This window comes from Chrysemys picta, unplaced genomic scaffold, assembly GCF_011386835.1.
Source record: "Chrysemys picta bellii isolate R12L10 unplaced genomic scaffold, ASM1138683v2 scaf354, whole genome shotgun sequence".
NCBI lineage: Eukaryota > Metazoa > Chordata > Testudines > Emydidae > Chrysemys > Chrysemys picta.
The window spans coordinates 7,783-29,939 of record NW_027053061.1 but is presented as its reverse complement, the minus strand read 5'-3'; the positions used below and the strand labels follow the sequence as shown (position 1 = coordinate 29,939).

The 22,157-nt window shown below is 41.2% G+C and overlaps 1 protein-coding gene across 3 annotated transcripts in view; it reads right to left on the bottom strand.

Annotated features, from left to right (window-relative positions):
* Nucleotides 1-20,005, bottom strand: part of LOC135978632 (centromere protein F-like) — a 35,927-nt gene extending 15,922 nt beyond the window's left edge. The window contains exons 1-5 of one of the 3 annotated variants that reach the window (XM_065579509.1): nt 19,902-20,004; nt 14,470-14,662; nt 8,213-8,314; nt 4,630-4,752; nt 2,157-2,279 (exon numbers count right to left, since the gene is read on the bottom strand). In XM_065579509.1, coding sequence (XP_065435581.1) covers nt 2,157-2,279; nt 4,630-4,752; nt 8,213-8,314; nt 14,470-14,478 — 357 coding nt within the window. In that variant the 5' untranslated portion in view covers nt 14,479-14,662; nt 19,902-20,004. Of the gene's footprint in view, nt 1-2,156; nt 2,280-4,629; nt 4,753-8,212; nt 8,315-14,469; nt 14,685-19,901 lie in introns of those variants that run through there. The other 2 variants (XM_065579511.1, XM_065579510.1) reach the window with 2 other exon arrangements.
* Between the last annotated feature and the right edge of the window lie 2,152 nt (nt 20,006-22,157).

The following is a 22,157-nucleotide window of genomic DNA, read 5'->3' as shown; positions in this document are numbered from 1 at the left end:
GATTAGACAAATAATTCCATATGAACTGTAACCCTATCTGTAGTATAGCTAGTGCAAAATAATTTTTTGAAACCCTGACCATACAACCAATTTTGTGCCTGGGGTCAGTCCACATGGAATCAATTGCAAAAACTGCAAGATCAGGGCCTTATTTTGTATCACTTCTATAGGTCTTGTGACAGGGTCGGGCCAGAGGGCTACAGGAGAGTGATCCTATTGGGATCCAGGAAGTGCTAAAAGATCCCCCCAGCCTTAGCGGGGGATCCACAAGACCTGGAAACCAAGTGATTTTGGGGGACAACTAATGAAATAACAGGGACAGGAGTGCGGTCAAAGGGTCCGAAGGGAACCTGAATGGGACAATGAGAAGAGAACCCCGGACAGTGCCCACTGCTCCTCGAAGGCGTCAAGGGAGTCAGTGGACGCCGCCCAGAGGAACTCTGCCCAGATGCATGAATGGACGGAGGATCAGAAAGAGGCCCCACAGTCACAGGAGACTCCATCCGCCAACCTCCTCTCCCTGGTTTTATAGATGACCATTTTAGCCAGGACCAAGAGGAGGTTGACCAGGAGGTCCCATGACTTTGTGGGGCCACGGATAGAGAGTGCATAAATAAGGAGGTGAGGGGAAAAGTGCAGCCAGAAACGCAACAGGATATCTGTGAGGACCCGGAATAGGGGCTGCAACCTGGTGTACTCCAGGTAAACGTGCGCCAGGGTCTCCCTCAGGCCGCAGAAGAGGCAGGTGTCCCGGGACGGGGGTGAACCGCGCCAAGTACATGCCCGTGCTCACAGCCCCATGAAGGAGCTGCCAACTGACATCCCCGGCAGGCCTTGGGAACAGGGTGGAGTATAGGCTGGCCCACCGGGGCTCCTCACCCTCTAGAAGTGGCAGGAGGTCCCGCCACTTTGTGTCGGGGTGTGACGCGAGAGTGAGGAAGTGCAGGGTGTGGAGCACGAGCGTGTATAGATGTTTCCTTGGTGCAGTCTGGAAACGAACCAGCTTCAAGTCGTATAGCCGGCTTACGGTGAAAGGGCGGGGAGGCCGGTTGGGTCCACAGGGCAGGGTCCCGCTACAGGAGAGTGAGAGAAGGCAGATATATTAGCCCCAGATTAAGCAGGTCCCTTTTCCCTGGGTAAGATAACGGGGCAGTTTCAGAAAAATCAGGAATTTTCTGAAACCAATTAAGGCAGGCAGGCTAATTAGGACACCTGGAGCCAATGAAGAAGCTGCTAGAATCAATTAAGATAGGCAGGCTAATCAGGGCACCTGGTTTAAAAAGGACCTCACTTCAGTCAGTGAAGGGTGCGCAAGGAGCTGAGAGTGAGAGGGCGTGCTGCTGGAAGACCGAGGAGTACAAACGCTATCTGGCATCAGGAGGAAAGTCCTGTAGTGAGGATAAAGAAGGTGTTGGGAGGAGGCTATGGGGAAGTAGCGCAGGGAGTTGTAGCTGTCACACAGGTGTTACATGAAACTCTGTAGACAGCTGCGATCCACAGGGCCCTGGGCTGAAACCCAGAGTAGAGGGCAGGCCCAGGTTTCCCCCTCTCCCTTCCCCCTATTGGATATAAGAGGAGTCAGGGTGACCAGACAGCAAGTGTCAAAAATCGGGACAGGGGGTGGGGGGTAATAGGAGCCTATATAAGAAAAAGACCCAAAAATCGGGACTGTCCCTATAAAATCGGGACATCTGGTCACCCTAAGAGGAGTTGACTTGGACTGTGAGTCCCACCAGAGGGGAAGGTCCCTGGCCTGTCCCCATGACCCAAGGTGGGTCAGGAGAGACTACGGGGATTGTTCTCCTTCCTTTTCCCCATGCTGGCCAGTGATGAGGTTAGCTGAATGAACGGCAGGTTTGAGCCACAAAAGTGTCCAAACTGAGGGCTGCCCTGAATCTCTGAGGTGAGCAAATCCGCCAATAAGCGCAGGGCTCACCAAGGCAGAGGAGGAACATTGTCACAGTCTCAAGATGGTCCAAAAAAGGACAGCCAGATTAAGACAGTATCGAAACACAACTTCTGGTGGAAATACACTATTCTCCAACACACAGCTTGCAGAGTTCCCCTGTGAGTCAGTAAGGCCTAAATGGCACCAGTTCTTACTGATTTCCAGTTTAAATTGTTAATTATTCCAGTTGCCCCTCTGATTTCTTTACCTCAAAGTTTCTCCTCAACTCATTTTGCTTTGACTGGCTTGCCAGTAAAGCCTCTTCTGCTCTGCACAGCCTCTCTGTAAGCTCATTGGAGTTGTTTTCCAAATGATGTTTCACTGCTATTGCCTATGAGGAAAACACATCACATTTTATTTGTAGTCATATTTAATCTATTTAAAAAAATTAACAATTCCTGATGTCCCTTGAAATGATGAGCTCCAAAGATACGTTATAAAACAAAGCAAAAAGAATAAGCTATGTTCTGCTTCCTCTTACAGAAAGAGAACTTTGGAGTAACTGTTGACTTCTGCGTTGTATAACTAAGAGCAGAATTTGGCCCTAATCCTTGAAACTCGGCATGATGGCTTTAAAAAAGTACAATTAAAAATAGGCCAGATATCTGAAAAATCCATCCTCCTTTCACTGTCCAGTCCCGGGTTCTAGATTCTGTATCATACCAAAACATGTTAAGGTAACACAAATCTTTAACTCAAGACTGGGCAAGGATATGAAAAATATTTTCAGGCACATTTTCAAGTATATAGTTGTAATGTATAAATATATTCATAATTTAAGCAATATTTATAGTACAGTCTGTTAATCATTGGGAATCCTAACCAGAGCTTTCTTTTAAGTTCAATCATAAGGGCAGCAGATTTAACACTTGCTCTCAATTTTTTTTAACGTAACATATTTTGTCAAAGCAAGCACCTATTAGGTTTAGAAGATGCTTCCCCATTCCCACTCAGTCCTCAACTGCTCATTTGAGAGGTAACGTTTAGGTGTTGGACTGATGATCAGCTATCACCAAATATGCCATTGAACAGCCAACAAACAGAAAGGATCAATACCAAACTAGACTCAGTTCTGTACAATCCAAATGTCGGAGAAAAACACAGTTCTCACTTTTTGTTTGGGTACAGCAAGTCAGATGCTTTATTTCTCTCACACAAATATCAAGAGATTGACAAATTACTCTACCTTTCCCACTTACTATATATTCAAGGAATAGGTTACATGTTCTTAAAAACCAGTATTTGTACACCTTAATTCCCTGTATTTATGGACCAACAAAGACATTCAGCTTGCACCTCTGTCTCCAGAACCACATTCTTTGGGGATAAGGGAAATTAGTGTAGTGCTATGCTCAATCTTAAATTTATCACCTGACTTTATATCACTATCTAAACCAGGAAGTTAACGAGACCATAACTGTGACACCACCAAATTCTACCTGGTTTTCAACCTTTTTAATCTGTTTTATATCTGTCATAAGAGCTCTATAGTACTCCAAATTAAAAAGGAAGTAAATTTATTACCAACATCAAGAGAGAAAAAAATGAGAATGAAATAATTTAGTTCCATTCTAGAAAGGAGTACGCTTTTCTGGATAAAAACCTTTAGACGTCCAAGTTTCAGTATGAAGCGAGTGTTTCAAGAGTAAACATGGAAAGAAGAGTATGTGTAGTGGTTAATATTTTCTCCTCTGTAGAAAATGTTTGATTAATGTGCTCACACAGCTAGGATGACACATAGCTATGCCGGACAGCTATCGTGGACAAATTTAGAACCTCTGTATTAAGTCAGTGTAGACCATGTGTATCAAAAATAAAAAAGCAGTTTTCTATTAGAGAGTGTGGGTAGAAAAGAAGCAGTGCTCAAATCCGAACAAGTCTAAAGGTAAGGGTTCCAGGGCATTACCCCCAAACTGCCTTTGGGCCCATCTGCTACCTCAGTTTACCTTCAATCTTGCATCAAACCAGCTATCACATGTGGCAATTTTACAGTAGTGCTCTCTTCCAGTTTGGTTTATTATCATAACACAACACTCAAACATACCCTTATCAGCCTCAATTATTCCTTTCCGTTTATAATGCCTCAAGTTTTTCCAGGTTTTTATCAGAACATGCCCATCCCTGCAGTCCAGCCCCTCTCTTAGCTGGGATTTCTGCATCCTGCAGGTCCATCAATGGAGGCTTATCCCTGCACAGTTTCCAGTTCCTTGTAAATCTCTTCCCCCCAAAGTCTTCTGCCTTAGAGTTCTGGAAAATTGTCACCTGTCCTCTTCACAGGCTCTCTGCCTGGGAACTAAGGAGAGAGAGTCTCTCTGAACTTTTGGCGCGTGGTGAGGGGGTCTCTCTCTTGAATGACTACAGGCTGCCATGCATCTAAACCAGCAGGCCTGGTTTAGACGCATGCTTCTGTCACATGACCCTTGTATTCATTCCCATCATAAAGGGAGATGGGCTAAACCTGAGAAAAAGTGCAGCTGTGCCCCAGTCTTTGAATGGACCAGCTCACCCTGTGACAGGAACATAGCGCAGCTTGCTCTCACCTGTGATGTATTTAGTTGCACTTAAATATTAGTCATGTATAGATCTTTAAACACAAAAAAGAGGACAGTTAAAATTTTACATGAAATAAAAACTCAGCATCACCACTTCCATTTGAATAGTTCAGATATTAAAAATCCTACGTTGTCAAGTTCTGCCCGTAGACCATTGTAATCGTTCTTGGCTTGCTGCAAGTCCTGGTTGAGTTTCATCTCCTTGCACTGCTGAGCCACTGTCTGTAAGGCACGGAGCTGACGTAATACTTCCTAGAAATGTAGAAGATGGGGGAGGGGGAGGGAGGAGGGAGAAACACACTCCTGTTACATGTTTCTAGTCAAGTTACTATAACTATTAACACTGGAAAACATGGGGGAGGGACAGTAAATAGTCTCTGTAAATAGTTACCAATTACACTAAAGCCCTCTCTTACAGAAGCAAAAAGAGTTTAAAAACCATTTTTAAGTAAAGCCTAAATTCGGTTATGGCCACTAATGGCCATGACTCAGTTTGGCCAATCAGAGTAGCCTACTGAATCTGTTACACCAATACAGGTGGATCAAAAAAATACTAGCAAATAATGGAATGAAGCTTATATATCAATTCAAAAGTAGATCTCCATAACAACATTGAGCATTACAACTAAGCAACCAGACTAATCCCCAATAATCATGATCCTTTGGGGGAAAAAAATCCCTTCTTTGCTATGATTACATGTTTAACTTACTGCTGTAAAAATGTTTTTTGTGAGGAAACTGCCTTAGTTTTTTTCAATTTGACTTAACATAAGACTGAGTAGCAACAGAAGTTTGGTAGAGGGGCATTCACTCCTCCCGCCTCAGTTCTGGGGGAGCAGAACTTCACTAATGCACACCTCCGAAGATCCTTAGGAATCCAGCCCATCTCCTGCAATCTTTAGGAGATGCAAAGTAGATATCCATCCAGGTATAATTAGTTTTTGAGGCTTCTTCCCAGCCCCACGGTCCTTATGGTTGGGGCTCTACATGAATTTGAGAGGGAATTTATGTGGGGGAATAGGGCTATGAGGGGCACGGAACTTTTAGTAGAGGGTGTTGAGGTTGGTAAGGAAAAGAGAGAGCTAAGTGGGGGAGCAGAAAGTGGAGGAAGATAGGGAAGGGAAAGCACTAGTGGCGTCTCCTGGCAACAAACCTCTCTGCCAAACTTCTCTTGGCAGCAGTTGCAGGACTCCCCTCTAACAAATCATAGCAGGTTTGTCAGATGGAGAAGGTAGTGAAGTGCTAGTGCTTCCCCTCTGCTTTCTCCTAAGCACCCTCCTATCCTCCAGCAAGACACCTGCTCCATCCCATGTCCTCAAGTACCCCCACAGCCTGTTCCCACTCTCATTGCCAGCCAGAGACCCATCCTATGAAGTCCCCAACCCTCTTGGATCCCAGTGATCCATTTCCCCAAATCTTTGTCTCCCCCACTTACCCCCAGCCCCTCTGCCCTCATAACCTTTCCAAAGGCCCACTCCTACCCTGGGCTGGCCTGCCAGGAGCAGAAGAAGGCAGGTGGGGAGGGTCACACTCAGGAATAAGTGAGCCAATTACTAGCAAAATGTTCACGCTTTTTTCTGATTTTTTTATCGTCTAACTATAAATTAGAGGTGAACAAATTGGTAGCCTGCCTGCCCAGCCTACCTTGAAGAAATACGGATTCACTTCCTCTTACCAAGTTATAACCACCAGACTACTATTATCAACAGGTAAGGAACATGGCTTTAGTCAATTTAATTCGTGGTAGGCCAATAAATTGTTTCACTAACAAATGCAGATCCATCCAGCTGCCAAACTAAAAGAAAAGAAAAAATCCAAATAAAAGTAGCAAGGGAGAGTGTGACAAAGGAGAAAAAAAATGAAAGAGGGAAGGTCAGAGTGGAGATACTTAAAATATTTTCCCACTAACTTTCCCTCAATTTGAATACGAGCTACTAAAATTTGCCCCTTAGTGGCAAAATCAGAATATCATGTTACAAAAAAGTTATTTTCTTTACACTAACTGGCTTCTTTTGAGCTGTTTTGGCTACATGGATCCTGCTCTAGGTGTGCACGTGCCCCATGTGCATGAGATTGGGTTCTTTTGGGTTGACAGTGCACAGTGTAGCATCAGCAGGTATCTTAATATGCACGCACACACACACGCACCCCCCTTTCTGGGGAGCTTCCTGGGGGGAGTATGGATAAGGTTTTGGGCAGGTAGCGGGTAGGGTCCCGGGGGACAGTTGGGGGGGGTCTCAGGAGGGGGCAGTCAGGGGAGAAGAGGCAGGGAGGCTTAGGTAGGGGGTGGAGTCCTGGGGGGCAGTTAGGTGCAGGGGTCCCAGGAGGGGGCAGTCAGGGGACAAGGAGCTGGGGAGAGGGTTGTGGGTTCTGAGGGGGGCGGGAAGTGGGAGGGGCAGGGGTGGGGCTAGGGCAGGACTGGGTGGGGCTAGGGCGGGGCTCCTCCCGTCCTCTTTTTTGCTTGCTAAGGCTATATGGTAACCCTATAATATGAGAAGGTGGATCTAATTTATTTAGTTCACAGAAGATCTTTATGCAGTCAAATATCCATTTCAAAAGTCTCTGGGTTGAAATAATGAGCCCTCTAGACCTGTCCCAAATATTACAAAAAAAGTTCTAGGCCAGTTATGGAAAGGCGTTGTTCTATGGAGGTGATAGAAAAGTGCCCTAAAGACACCACTCATATGAAGTTTTGCCTCTCCAGGAGTCAAATGAGGTTTTGGGGAAAACACTGAGGGTCTATGCCCTGATGCAAACAAAACCTGAGACCACTCTGAATAAGAACCTAGGGCGAGATCAAAGAACAGTCATCTTGTCTTTGTGAAATATAGTAAAAGAGGTCCTGCCATTAACACCTAAATCTAGCTTATCCTTTGAGCAGAGATAACAGTCACCAAAAATCCTGTCTTGATAGAGAGGTGATAAAGGCTCTAACAGGGACAGGGGGGAGATCATTAGGTCCAGGAATACAATACTTTGGTCCCAGGAAGGTCCCTCACTTGGGGAAGTGTAGTTGCTGTAGCCAACTACACTTGAGCACCACAATCTCCAGCGGCATGGTTCCAACGCAGGGCACAGGGCAGCCTCCATCAACATGGCTTTAATCAGATATCCCTGTCTTTAAGAGTGCGAGGTCTGAAGTTTTTGCAGATCCTACACTTCTCTTTAATATGCGCCTCTCTGAGGCACTTAAGGCAGCTCGTGTTCATGTCACTAATAGACATAGGTTTGCTGCACCCAGCCCATGGCTTAAACCCCAGGGACCCGGCCATACCCCGTCCTTGGGGCTATGTCCCTAATGGGATTCCGCTCCTAAATGCTAACACTACAGTAACGATATACAAGAAAAACTCAGAGTCCAAAGTTAGAGAAACCACTATCGGACTTGTGAAAACAGGAAGCGTTCCAACAACCGTCACTGGTGGAAAGAAGGAACTGAGAGGGCATGGGACCAGCAGGGCCCAATGTACCAGCGCATAAGCACAGGGCTCCAGAGGTTGCCAAAGCCGGCCCTAGGGGGCGCGCACACATCAAATATGGAATCAACATGAGCAAGCATTCAAAGAAGAAGAATCCAATCTTGCGTGCCTGAGGCACATATGCACCTAGAGTGGGATCTACATGGACAAATACTCAAGGAACAACTTGTTCACTCTGGTAACAGCAGTCTGGAGGCAACTTTAAACTTGTGAAAAAATGGGTCTTGTCTTACCTTTTCCCGTTCTTTTCTTTTCTCTTCTAAGGAGCGACGATTAATTTCAACTTCTCTTTGCCATTTCTGTACTCTTTCCATGGTTTGCTCCATCATTTCAGTCTATAAAAAGTTTAATCATAAATCACAGTGATGCAAGGGGAATACTTATTATTTGTACTACAATAGCAATCCCGCCCCCGCAATCAGGATTGAAACCCCACTTTAGTAGGCACTGTTAAAAAAAAAAAAAAAGACCACATACATACGAGGAAGTCATGGTCTCTGCCCCAAAACTGCTTACAGTCTTCCATGACCTAGTGAACACCCACACAGGTATCCCATCCCAAACTGATAACAGATTACACTTGGCTATAGTACAGGTGTTTGCTAAGTTTCAATAAATGAGCAGCAAAAACTAAAAAAAAACTAGAAGTGTTTAGGCACAAGAGATAAATTCAATGCAACTTTCAATTTACAGTGAATCAGCACATTGATTCAACTGAAAAAAATGAGTGAACTATTTTGAACAGCAAGAACAGAAGAATTTTCATTGTTTAAAGTAGGTTAGACTGAAATTTTAAACTGAAAATCAATATGCTAAGAATTTCCTTTTTAGAGGAAATTCTCCTATTAGAAGTGTTTCAGTTTATCTGTCATAGAGGAAATTCTCCTATTAGAAGTGTTTCAGTTTATCTGTCATTTTATTAAAATAATATATTGCTTGTAATTTTGGTGGTTTATAAAGAACTAGAGTACACTGAAACCCCATTTAATAAATTCCCAGGGTAATTTCTATTGTGAAAACAATCTGCTGATAAAAGTCTGAAAGTTGTCCAAAGCACACTACTATACATTTTCTCAGAACACAATACTACCGCCGCTCCTTTGCCTCTTACAGTTTCATTGTATTCACAGCATGTTAGGGAGACTTACAACCAATTTACACAGAAAGCTGTCCTAGCAGAATAACTGTTTTTCTCTCCACAGAACACATTTTTATTTTCTGAAATCTTTTCTTTAAGACAAGTAACTATTTTTAAAGGTAATAAAAAAGTGAACTGCTGCTAAGATTTAAATCATCTTCATGGTTGGATGCTTTTAAAATAGAAGATGAACAATTTACTTGAATATAATTTTAAAGGGATGTGAAAAAATGCTTCTTTTGCTTTATTTCTTAGTAGTTTAACACAATACAGTACTGTATTTGCCTTTTGCGGGGGGGTGGGAGGGAAAGGGGGTGTCTCTGCTGCTGCCTAATTGTGTTCTTCTGGTTCCAAATGAGATTTGTGTGGTTGACTGATCAGTTTGTAACTCTGGTGTTCGTAACTCTGAAGTTCTACTGTAAATTATGGAGCCACCATGAGCAAGCACATACATAGTTAAGCTTTGTTGGAGAACTGTGTAATGAATTGTGTTAGTCAAATATGTACTAAGTAATGTTAGAGAAATTATTATATATAAGACTATAAGAAAATAGGAAGGAATTTTTGCTTTTTGTATGTATTTCTGCTGCTTTAGATCATCAGATTTTGCTGAAACAGTCTGTAAATCAGAAAACTGATTGTGTGTCTCAGAAATAAAGTTCTTGACCAAGGAGAGAGCAGGGTAGAGAAGAGAGCTGTTAGCTTTCAGTAAGTCAGGTACAATCCCTCATCCTCCACCCGTCCAACAAGTAAAAACTCAAGACCACAAAAACAGATGAGTAAAAAGAATAAAAATTGCTGTAATGTAAGTACAACTGCATGGAGCCAGTGAGCATGACAGCAAGGAATAGATTCATTGGGAACTACATAGATATAAGTAAGTTTTAGCAGAATAAGCAAAAAATGTATTAATTTGGGTTAGTTATTGTGATTTATGCAGGAGAATCTTTTAATTAGGGGGTTAGAGTGGAATATATACGGATAAAGACACAGATGAGGTAGCTTGCTATACTGAGTCTGTGCAAAGTTACAGAACAGAGGATTAAAAAAAATAGATGATTGACAGAATAGTGGAGAAGATACAGAGGAAAAATAGCCAAGCATAGCAGAGATTTGAAAAGAGTCACCCTGTCCCCAAGAAAGATAACTTGAGCATTTCCTTTTCTTGTCTTATCTTTTTTTGCATGTTTATGTAATTCATAGGTGATAATAGCATTGTCTGAAAACATATATAATAAAGGCTAAAATAAATTGTTTCAGCCTAAATTGAAGTGGATTTGGTTCTCACCCAACAGGTTGACATTGGCATTTAAAATGGAACTAAAAATGCCTGTTTCACAGTATAATAAATTAATCTACTTTCCAAGTTTAGCAGAGTTACACTTTAGATGACATTAATTTTCTGCATAAAGTAGTTTCTTACTTTGCCAAAGAAAACAATTTAAAAAAAAATCACAATATTAATAAAATTCACCACTTGTTCTCTCACCTTTTCCTTGGCTTTGAATATTCCAGTGACAGACCACCCCAGACTCTTCATATATTCCATATTTAATAATATAATTTGTAATTCAATCAGATTTCCAACTCATTTAAAGAAGCTAGACTGTAATAAGAAAAACTCTTAACAGTCACACCTAGAGGTTATGGTGACAGAGCTATGCCAGTAACTCAGGTGATTTATAAGTAGCATCATTGTGACATCAGAAGTAGCAACCAATCAATCTTTCCTCTGCAATTTGCTCAGTAACTCAGGTGATTCATAAGTAGCATCATTGTGACATCAGAAGTAGCAACCAATCAATCTTTCCTCGCAATTTGCTATCAGTCACTGAAGTGGAGAGGGCCTAGTCACAGCTCAAAAGTTCTCATTGTTAAATTACTTGAACATCTGTATACAAACATGGTAATAACACTGGATTGGCTCAATGTCCCTGGCCTCAACCTTCTCCCAGCCAAGACCGTCTCTCGATGGGCTCCTCACAGAGGTAGGAAAGAACAGCCCTTACTGTACCTCTCCAGAGGGAAATTCTTAACCCCCATTCATCTGATGGTATAATCTTCAGCATCCTGTAGATAGGGTGTAACATTCTTAAGTAGGCAGCAGAATCTGCATGCATCCATTAAAACCCTGACAGCAAAGGGTAGGTGACAACCATCACATCTACAGAAGACACATGTGGAGGTCCCTTTCTCCACGGCAACATAACTTCTGTCATCTAAGTGTGTATGGAGGGGCACAAAGGGGATGGGAAAAGAGTTAAGCTAAAGATAAATATGAAGAATCATGGAATCCATGACTTGCATGAGCTACAATGTTCTACCAAATGCACAGGAAAATTGTGGAGCTGCAGCAATTGGCAGAGGCCAAAATATTCAGCTGGACTTCCCCATGTTCTCAGGAATTCCTGTAGCCCCTCAGAGTTTCTCCACTAATCTCAACTCAGAGTGCCTGCAAAGTTCAGAAGCTCCACCAGAACCTGCAGTCCTCCTGGTAACAACAGAACCTGAGGAATACAGACTGGTTAACCCCTATCATACTTCTAAGCACTACAATGTTCCCTGTTACTTAGCTCCCCCATTGTTCTCTGCATAACACCGGGGACTCTCTGCCAGCTTTCTTTCTTTGCATGGAAAAGATTTCAAAATGTCTTAAAAAAATAATCAAGAAAATCCCCAGGCAGAAACCAAACCAAACAAATCATTAACATCTGTGAGTAAAGTTGACAGTACATGTAAGTGTTTTTTTAAATTCATAATAATGCTGCAGTTATTAAAAACAAACAAAATCAAGCATTAGAAACCAAGGTAATTCAGAGTTAAGATCAAAATAAAAGACAGCCTAACATTTGAAAGTAGGCAAGTCCCTCTGCTCCTAAAGCAGGGGTGGGCAAATTTTTTGGCCCGAGGGCCACATCGGGGTGCAAAACTGTATGGAGGGTCTGGGGAGGCACAGTCTTCCCTACCTAACAGCCTAGCTGCTTTACGTATTTCCACAACAGAAACATATCAGCGATGATGCCTAAGCTCTGTAGAATAAATGCTGAATGAAGCAGGAGAATCCATATTAACCACTTATTAAACAGGCCCTCACACAGTCATCTATGCACCTAACTGGATGAAGATCTAAAAGATTTCATCCTTTGCAAATTAACATGCCAAAGCACGTCTGACATTCAACATAGAGAGCATAGCAGCAGCCTTAGAAGCGGGTGGTTCAGAGAAAAATAGAGGCAGATGAATCTGCTAGTTCAGATGTAAGTCTGTGACAACTGTCAGTAGGAACACAGGATGTGTCCTAAAGACGCTTTGTCCGGACATAAGGTAGCATAAGTTGGGCTTTGAGCAGGGAATTGGACTAGATGACCACCTGAGGTCCCTTCCAACCCTGATATTCTATGATTATATGACCCAGGGCCTGAAGCTAGTCTCATTGCTTTACCCATTAAGTACATCTGGAGCAGGGCTTCTCTAGATTTGCAGGTCCTGCAAGTGAAGGACTTGCAAATAGAACATTTTCCAGAGATATTCCCCCAGACAAAATAAATATTTTAAATGCCAAACATTAAAGGGTATAGTGCCCTTGTTTGATGGGCAGTATGTAAATCCAGGGGACTTAGAAGAAGCCATCCTGGCACCAAAGAAATAGCTATTCTGGTTAAAAAAGCAAAATGCCAATGGGCAACAACTAACTATCCCTATCTATACGATGCACAAATTTGAAAAGAGCCAGTTATTTTGTTAGCACTGCTCACTGCCCATGTTCTTCTTGAAGCCAGGAGGCATGAGAGCAACTGAGTGGTGGCTGGCCTGCTCCACCCTTTTATGCACTCGGTGCAGGACATGAGGCTGCTCAAGGTGCATGAGACTCTGAACATGGGTGAGTGGGGTACATTGCACACCGTCAGCAAACTGTGCATATGGATAACCACTCGAAGGGGAAAAAGTTACAAAGGGATAGCAGTGGTCTGTTCACTAAACCGATAATACACTGGCTTTTACAAATTGTCCTTGAGCCAGGACAAAAAGCCCTTGATCAAAACACCAGTTCAGTATGGAGACCTAATCTTGCAAACTCTGATGTGAAGGACTTGTAAACAGCACATTTTCCAGGAAGAAAGATTAGAGGCTAGAGTCACTGACGAGGCAGAGTTGAGGTGGTTTGAGAGCCTTAATGATACATTTCCAAATTTTTAAATGTTGGGTTGCAATTTCCGTTTAACTTAAAAATACAGGAAATTCAAAGTTAATACTTGTTAGTTTTAATTACTACAAATTTATTGTAAGGGACTCTCATTCTTAACTCGAGTTTACCCAAGTATTTAGCCTGCGATAGTTTAGAATCCAAATAACTTTCCCGTGAATTTATGGTAGTTTAGGCTGAAAATGTTAAACTATATGACAGTGTCCCTTTAAGGTCACAATTGGCCACCAGGTGTCATTCTTGCTCTATGTAATATTATTGGTAGGGACTACAGTCCATTTTGGTCAATTTTACCGTCATAGGATTTTAAAAACCATAAATTTCATGATTTCAGCTATTTAAATCTGAAATGTCACAGTGTTGTAATTGTAGGGTCCTGATCCAAAAAGGTGGTGTGTGTGTGTGTGTGGGCGGGGGGGGGTCACAATATTATTGTGGGAGGGGGCGTTTGCGGTGCTGCTACTCTTACCACTGTACTGCTGCTGGTGGCGGCGCTGCCTTCAAGCTGGGAGGCCGGAGAGTGGTAGCTGCTCGCTGGGAGCCCAGCTCTGAAAGCAGAGCTACTGTCAGCAGCAGCACAGAAGTAAGGATGGCATGGTATGGTATTGTCACCCTCACTTCTGCGCTGTTGCAGGTGGGGCACTGCCTTCAGAACTGGCTGCCTGGCCAACAGGCACTGCTCTCCGGCTGCCCAGCTCTGAAGGCAGCACAGAAATAAGGACCCTCAATTTGAGGAACACTGGTCTCCCCCATGAATCTGTATAGAATAGGGTAAAAGTACACAAAAGACCATAGTTCATGGTCCGTGATGCGTTTTTCATGGCTGTGAATTTGGTAGGGCCCTACTGGAGAAGATGTTCCAGATCTTCAGTGAATCATGCCCGAAGGCATGAGGCTGCAAGATGCTAAGTACCTGCTGAGAAGTGCTTGGACCCTTGCAGAAAATGGCAAGCTAATTAAGAACTTAAGGTTGTCCAACATAATGCATACTTTCAATTCATTATCCTCAGGATGTTCTAAAAAACATTATTCAAGTATCTTGAATCTTGTAAATATGACTGAATGTTTGACACACACTACTGCTAACAATCATTATAAAAGCAGCCAGAAGAGGCCTGGTGCAACATGGTACAGTGCCTGGGCAGTACCTTGATCATGTTGTGCTGTCATTCTATTCAATTCATCTCTAATTTTGTGCAAAGCAGAATCTTTTTTCTGTGAATTCCAATTTTGTTTTCTCCAGCTGGAGTTGAATTTCTTGAAGTTTGTTCATATGGAATTTCTTTTCTTTTTCTTGATCTTGTAGCAGATATTCCAGTTCTTGAACTTTAAAGTTTAATTCTTAATTTAAAAGAAAAAGGATTAATATGATGCCTTCTACTTAAAAAGGTATTTACTGTATTAGTACTTTAAAGCAGCCTACACATTCTAATTAGACATATTCTATGCACTTGATAAGATGCAAATAAAAAAATAACTACTTAAAAACTGCTTATCAGGTTAAATATGTAGCAATATAAAAAATTTTAAGACTCTATTATCAAATTAGGAAAATTGAAAGGCCTTTAAAAGTCTAGTTGGCACAATTTAGGTTTATTTTTTGAGCTTGGATAGTGACTGTAGATCAGTTTCACTTTGTTTTTTACTAGCTTCATTTTCTGCTTCTTATGCATTGGCACAACATCACAGTGTTTAGGCCACAAATTTTGCAGAGGCTCTTTGTCAGGGGTTCTCAAACTGGGGGTCGGGACCCCTCAGGGGGTCTTGAGGCTATTATGTGGGGGGTCACAAGCTGTCAGCCTTCACCGCAAACCCTGCTTTGCCTCCAGCATTTAATATAGTGTTAAATATATTAAAAAGTGTTTTTAATTTATACGGGGGGGGGTGTGGAACTCTCAGAGGCTAGCTATGTGAAAGGGGTCACCAGTACAAAAGTTTGAGAATCATTGCTCTTTGTTTATAAGAACTACCTCCACTGGAATTTTCTAAAACGTTATTGAAACATTTCTTTTTGGTCTTAAGTTTTGAAAAAGCTGCTTCTTAAGAAAAACTATTACAAACCTGTGTTTTGGGCCAAATTTAACCAAATGGTGTTCATTTAACTTATTCAATGCATGTCTCCCTTTTTGGAAGGGGCTTTAGTAAATATAATATAGGCTCTTTTTTCACATCACTAAAACACTGTGTATCTAAAAATCGAAACTGCTTTTGTCATGATACGCATGTGTGTTTGGGGAGGCTCAGAATCTATAGTTTCTTTTCCACAGACTTCAATGAAATTTTGCACATGAAGAACAGTAATCATCAATTTCAGATTATTAGCATGTGAAATAAATGATCTGATCATTCTTTTATGAAGACCTATTCCACTGGTACTCTATCTGCAAACAAACAGATGGCAGCCAACAGCAGTTGAGAATTTTCCTTTTTTCGGTCATTGACCCTTCACCCTGCCCCATCCCCTTCCTCCTCCCCCACCCATCACCCCCCCCCCCCCAATCAAACAAAAAAAAACAACCTTCAGGCTTCCAAAGCTGAAACTTCATCTTAGGTTTGCAATTAACTTTACGATGTGACCGTGCATATAAACTAAGCCTTGAATGAAAACTCTTCCCATTTAAACTAACGGTAAGCAAAGGGTGAGTGTTTGAATTGAGACGACTATCCTGCAGAACAGCATTACCATTTAAAAAATTATCTTTTCCGAAGACCATTTGCCAACGATTTTGGCTTAATTGGATTAAAGTAGAAATCTAAGAAAGGAGACCCATCCAGTCACTGAAAAAAAAAAATGTAGGATACAGATACTGTCCCAACAATGTAACAAAATTTACTGACAGAAAATCTGAAGACCAAAGACAGATGGCAGAGCAGAAGACATGAAATGGCCTTAAGTCACCGGTCACCTTATCTGCTGAAGATAAGGTTCATCCTATAGTGTTTATTAAATGTTTACAAAGACTTCCAAGGGAATATTCTGCACAGCTGCACTGACACTATGGCTACACTACAGCTTAAGTCGACATAAGTTGTGTTGCTCAGTCGTGTGAATTAGTCACCCACCTGAGCAACATAACTTACACAGAGTTAAGCGTCAGTGTGGACAGCACTGTGTCGGCAGGAGACATAGCTACCACCGCTTGCGGGGCCCGGAGTAATTAAGCCAGTGGGAGATCTCTATCCCATCGGCTTAGAGTGGCTACACTAGAGAGCTTAAGCTTAAGCTCTCTAGTGTAGCCGCAGGGGGGATTGTGGGGGGAAAGACTTCTCAGTTGAAGAAGCTCCAGATGCTCATTCTACTATGGTTTTAGTTTAACCAGGCAAGGATCCCCATGAAAAATGAGTTCTTGATAGAACAGATTACTCTACAGAATCTTCCAAAGAATTAAATTAAAAAACACAATAAAACAAGTCAGTTTCTTAGCTCCGTTAATTTTTTCATACTGGAAAAACTTTATAAATCAATAAAATAATTAATAAACATGTACATAGTGTTTTTTACCCAGAGATCTCAAAACATCTTACAAATTGAGTAGGTATTTTACCCCTATTTTATATATAAAACAGTCTTCGGTGAAGTCCTTAAACACTTGCATCTGAAGAAGTGAGGTTCTTACCCACGAAAGCTTATGCTCCCTATACTTCTGTTAGTCTTAAAGGTGCCACAGGACCCTCTGTTTCCTTAAACACAGAGGGTTTTAATTATCTTTAAAAAAATAAGATGTTCTTATTTACAAAATAGATTTAAAGTCAACTACACTTGCAAGATACCTTGGTTCTGTGTTTTTAATTGCTCGATGACAGAAGAATTATTGCAATTGTCAAAGAAACTGTTGTTGAAATCTGTCTTCTTTGATCTTAAGCCACGGTGGCTAGGAGTTGCCTCTTGTTCCCATGGAGAATGGGAAAAGTAAAACTTCTCTTTAAAAGGGTTTCTTGACTGCTGGATGAAGGACAGCTTGGTGTCTTTTCTTGTTGCCACGAGAACACCGATGAAGAAGCCTGATGCCGAGCAATCTCTCTGTGACTCTTAGTACTTTGAGGATGAGAATGATTTATTTTCTATTTAAAAAGAGGGGGGGAAAGCATATCTACCTTTACACAGCTGACAATTCATAAGAGAATTAGTTCACTACTGTATGGTGGAAATAAGATAGGGCAATTGGTCAAGCTGTCAGTTACAATTTTTGATAACAGAGTCAGCGACACAGATCATCCATCAACACAAAGTACTATATGATTCACATGAGTCTGCTTTTATACCTCCAGCAGTCAACTGACTGGAATACTGTACCGATTAACATCACAAGCAGCTGAAGAGCGTTGGGAGAATACTATCTGCAATTCAAATATATCTAAGCTGGCCAGCATCTCAAGGATAAGAAGTTTGACTTGTGGTTCCTTATATTTAGTAGATCAAGTTTTTTGTTGGGCATCCTATCAATTAATATTGAGGTACCTTCCCTGCACATTCCTCACCATCAGATCAGTTTTGTAAAGCTAGATGTTGACATGCATAACATTCATTTTTGTACTTCATTCTAGACTTACTGTAAATTAGTTCTGATCCTCCTTTGTGTTCTGTGGACAAATATAGCTACATTTTAGACTATGGGCTCTATTCATCTCCAAATGTGTGGTGATCGCATTAGCAAGAATTCTACATGTAAATCATTCCACACACAAAAAAGAGACTCATTTATTTGCACTTCCTTTTATAAAATACCTGGACTCCAAAAACATGTTTTGGCTCTAATATCAGATATTTTTCTGTCCCTAAACCTCTGACTGCCAGAAGCCGGGACTGGATGACAGGGGATGGATCACTCAATAAATTGCCCTGTTCTGTTCATTCCCTCTGAAGCATCTGGCACCATCTGGAAGCCAGGATAATGGGCTATATGGATCATTGGTCTGATCCAGTAGGGCCAGTCTTATGTTCTAAAAATACAAAAAAGCTGCTATTGATACTTACAGAACTTGGTTTTTCAATACATCTAACATTTGAATGGGGTTTTTGACTAAAGCACTAAGGGCCCCAATACTGTGTGATTATTTACATGAAAACAATATGTTTAAAAAGTCCTTTTTGTGTATTCTAATTAGTACTAACTTTTCTAAAATGCTGCCAGGAAATTAACCATACCCACTGCTTACTCTTCTTAAATCTATACTTTAATCTCAATGGCATGACCAGTGAGCAAATTTAATTTTACCAGTTTCCCTGAAAAATCATATGGCTAATTTTGAAGAACTGCACCTTTCTCCATTTCACACATTAAATGAGATTATAATGCTGAGATACTCTATACCCATACTTTAATCTGGATATTTCTCAGATCTGCCTCCAGTTTTTTTCTTTCTTCAACTCTTTATTGTATTTTTCTTGGAGTTCTTCAAACTTAGACTCTACAAATTGACAATGAATATTTGCTAATAATCTGGTTCATTTTATACATAATATCTTTCCTATTCCATTTCTTATGTCTAATATTAGACAAGGGTGATAAAAGCAACAGCTCTCATTAATCTGTAGTGATATATTAAGAAAACGACTCAAAGGGAGTTCTAAAACCAATAAAACTGAATAATTCAGGGACTGAAACCTGAGATCTGGAACTCAGTGCAACAATGAAAATGCAACCACTAGACTCAGGGACCAATACCAGGGGTACAAATGTATATTGTAATATGGCCTGAATGAAGAATTTTTTCCCCCCGTCCCCCTGGCATTAACATTCGTTTGTAACATGACTGAAAAATCAGGCATTGAGATTCAAAGGAGCTTAAAAAGAAAAGTCAGTGGGAGTTGGATACCTAACTTCTTGCTAATGGGACTCACCACACATTTGAAAACTCAGCCTAAAGTCACATCACTCAGATTCCTATCTTGCTTCTCTCCACTTCCTTCATAACTGTAGCAGCCACTTTCTCAAGGAACACCATAGCCAGAATGTTTTGCATCTTCTGAAAGCATCTGAAATCTCAGCTTTCAAATGAGAACAAGGACTGATCTCCAACTCCAGTTAGTCAGGTAGCCAAATGCAAGTCAAATGGCAGTACCTTGTTTTAGTGTCCATGAAATTTGTGTGTTTTGTTTTGTATTGTAGATTCTGAATTTCACAACCCTAAACTCAAGCCAATTGTGCGATGGTACATTGTCACTGGTAAGCATTTTGAACTCTGAGCACTTACTCCTAAATCCCTCAAGCCCCCGATTCGCCAGCCAGCGAAACTGAATTTCAATTGTTTTTAATGAAAACTTCACCTGAATATTTTGTTCTAGAACATAATTAGTTAGGATGTACATATGTTATGTCTATATTAGTATCTGCATTTGTACCTCCCCTGAATCAAGACAAAGCATATTCTCGGACTCATAAAGCATGCTCACTTAAATTCCTACATATTCACTCATGGGAATTAATTTTCAAATATTGGAAAATTACAGACATTGGCAGATTATAAGCCAAACAATTCACCTTTTGTTTTCTTTTATGCTTTCTGGAGTGACATGTACTTTCAAAGGAATTTACATTTTATTCAATTGCATACTAGACACGGTGGGTGGGGGGGTTACCATTGTGATTTTGATTTGGTGTTAAAGGAGCAGCAAAATTCTTCTGTGGTGTACTCCTAAATGATAAGTCTCCTGTAATCAATGTTTGCTAACTTCTTTCAAGTTCAGATTTGTACCTGTTTAAAAGAGAATTGGAAGTGCAATTAATTAGTTACAGAAACAAATAGGGCCCAATCATACATTTTTAAGAGCCCCAAATGCACATTGAATGGCAATTTTGGTTCCTCAAGAAATATAAAATTAGGCATAATAAAGATATATCACTAAAAATATGATTCTAGATGACAATACGACACCTTCAAATAGATATTGGAATCTGTACTTTCACTTCTAGTGATATTGGGTTGTTGTTTAAATTTGTTCTTATATGAAAGAGACAGTTTGTTTATATTTTATATATACACTCAAGGTTTGATATTTCAGAAGACTGAAAACTAAAAGAATTATACACAAAAAGGACACATGGATGAACAGCAATTACAATGATTATCCAGTCACAGCTCTGATAAAGCTCCCTCTGCTGGACATTCACAAGACTGCTGTGTTTGGGTCCCAATATGCTTGATTTGTGCTCTTAAGCTACCCTTGGCCTGAATAGGCTGCAACAACTGCCTTTTCCCTTGGCTTCTCTGGTACACTTCCAGGGCAGAGGCTCCTAATTCCACTTCCCAGAAATAGGACCAGACGACCTAGCTGTCTTAAGCACCCAGGCCAGCACTGACCCCGCAGACTGAAACACACCCTTTTCCCAAAGCTTCAACATTGTGGGCACTCTGGGTACACAGTTCACCTCTTCAATGATATGTAGTAGTTGAACACAGACACACAGACTTTACAAGGGTTCCCAAAAACCACTCTCTGTTGGCAAGCACAATAAGTATACAGATCTGGACAAAAAAATAATAAAACCCTATACGCAATTCCCTGCCTCAATTTCCTCACCACTCTTGGAGCATAGCATTGAATTGTATTGGCAAAAACATGCTGCACTCTGGATAGGCATTCTAGTGTTACATTCCCAAAGACTCAGCATTCAAAGACTCAACTGAGTCTAACTGGAAAATAAATGCAGAGGCTATTCATGGAACAACCACATTTGGTGGAGTGGGAGTTTTGAGCCTGTCTAATGAGTGGTGGGACAATCAGTGGTTCTAGAACTTTTAGAGGCAGAAGTTCATTCCTAGAGTTGCATGCTCAGCTCACCCCACTCCCCCAGCACAGAAACAGCAAGGCGAGAGCTGCCCTTACAGTGGGGAAACAAGTGGTGATTGCCCTATGGAATCTTACACCACCAGTTTGCTATCAATTAGTGGGGTAATCAATTTGGTGTTACAAAAAAAGATCAATGGTAAGGACACTCATCACTGAGGTATGCAAGACAAAAAAGCATCCCCATTCTGTGCTCCCCCTTCCCAGCTTCTGAGCATATTAAAAAAAAGGTACCTTCAAAATTTATGCAGGCTTTGGTAGGTCAGAAGGGACACGTTACTGACAAACACTGGCTGGTTCAGAGAAATTCAGGACAACCACGGCTTTAGAAACACTGTGCTTTTTGACATATTGAAAGCAGACTCCCCACTCCATCCAACTGGAATTAATGACATTTCTGTGCCAATCATAGTTTATGGAAACTGCCTACCTTTAATTCTCTGGCTTAAGAAATCATATACTAGCAAGCTAGACAGAAACAAGGAAAGATTTGACTCTCACCTGTGCAGCTGAAGAAGGAATGTGAAGTGGGCAGAGTTGGAAGACAACAGGATAGGTGGAGGGGTCTCATGCCAAAGCTCCATATCAACAAGTAAAACATTCTCAGTTCTTATGCAATGCACCGCATGCAGCACTATCTGAGAGACCCTATTGCCAGGGTGGATGAATGAGGTGGACGGGCTGGATCTAAAATAGACTAGCTAACAGTTGCATTGCTAACACAGTTCAGTTAAAGGAAGCCTTAAAAGCTTACTTCGACAGTAGGTAATGGCCTAATCCTGTTTCTATGAAACTATTAATAGAACAGGTGTGTTTTCTGTGATATACATTACTTTTAAGGAATTTGTTATTGAAGTATGGAAAATGACTGGACTAATTGACAGTTATTTCAATCAGCATAGTACAGGTGGTGTATTTCTAGACTCAATAAAGGCTAGCACTTCTGTAATATACATGCATTGACTTTTTTTTTCCTTTTTTAAGAGGTATGGAAGCCTTTCTGGTTATATTACTTTCTAGCACCGCAATACCAAAAAGTCACAATAA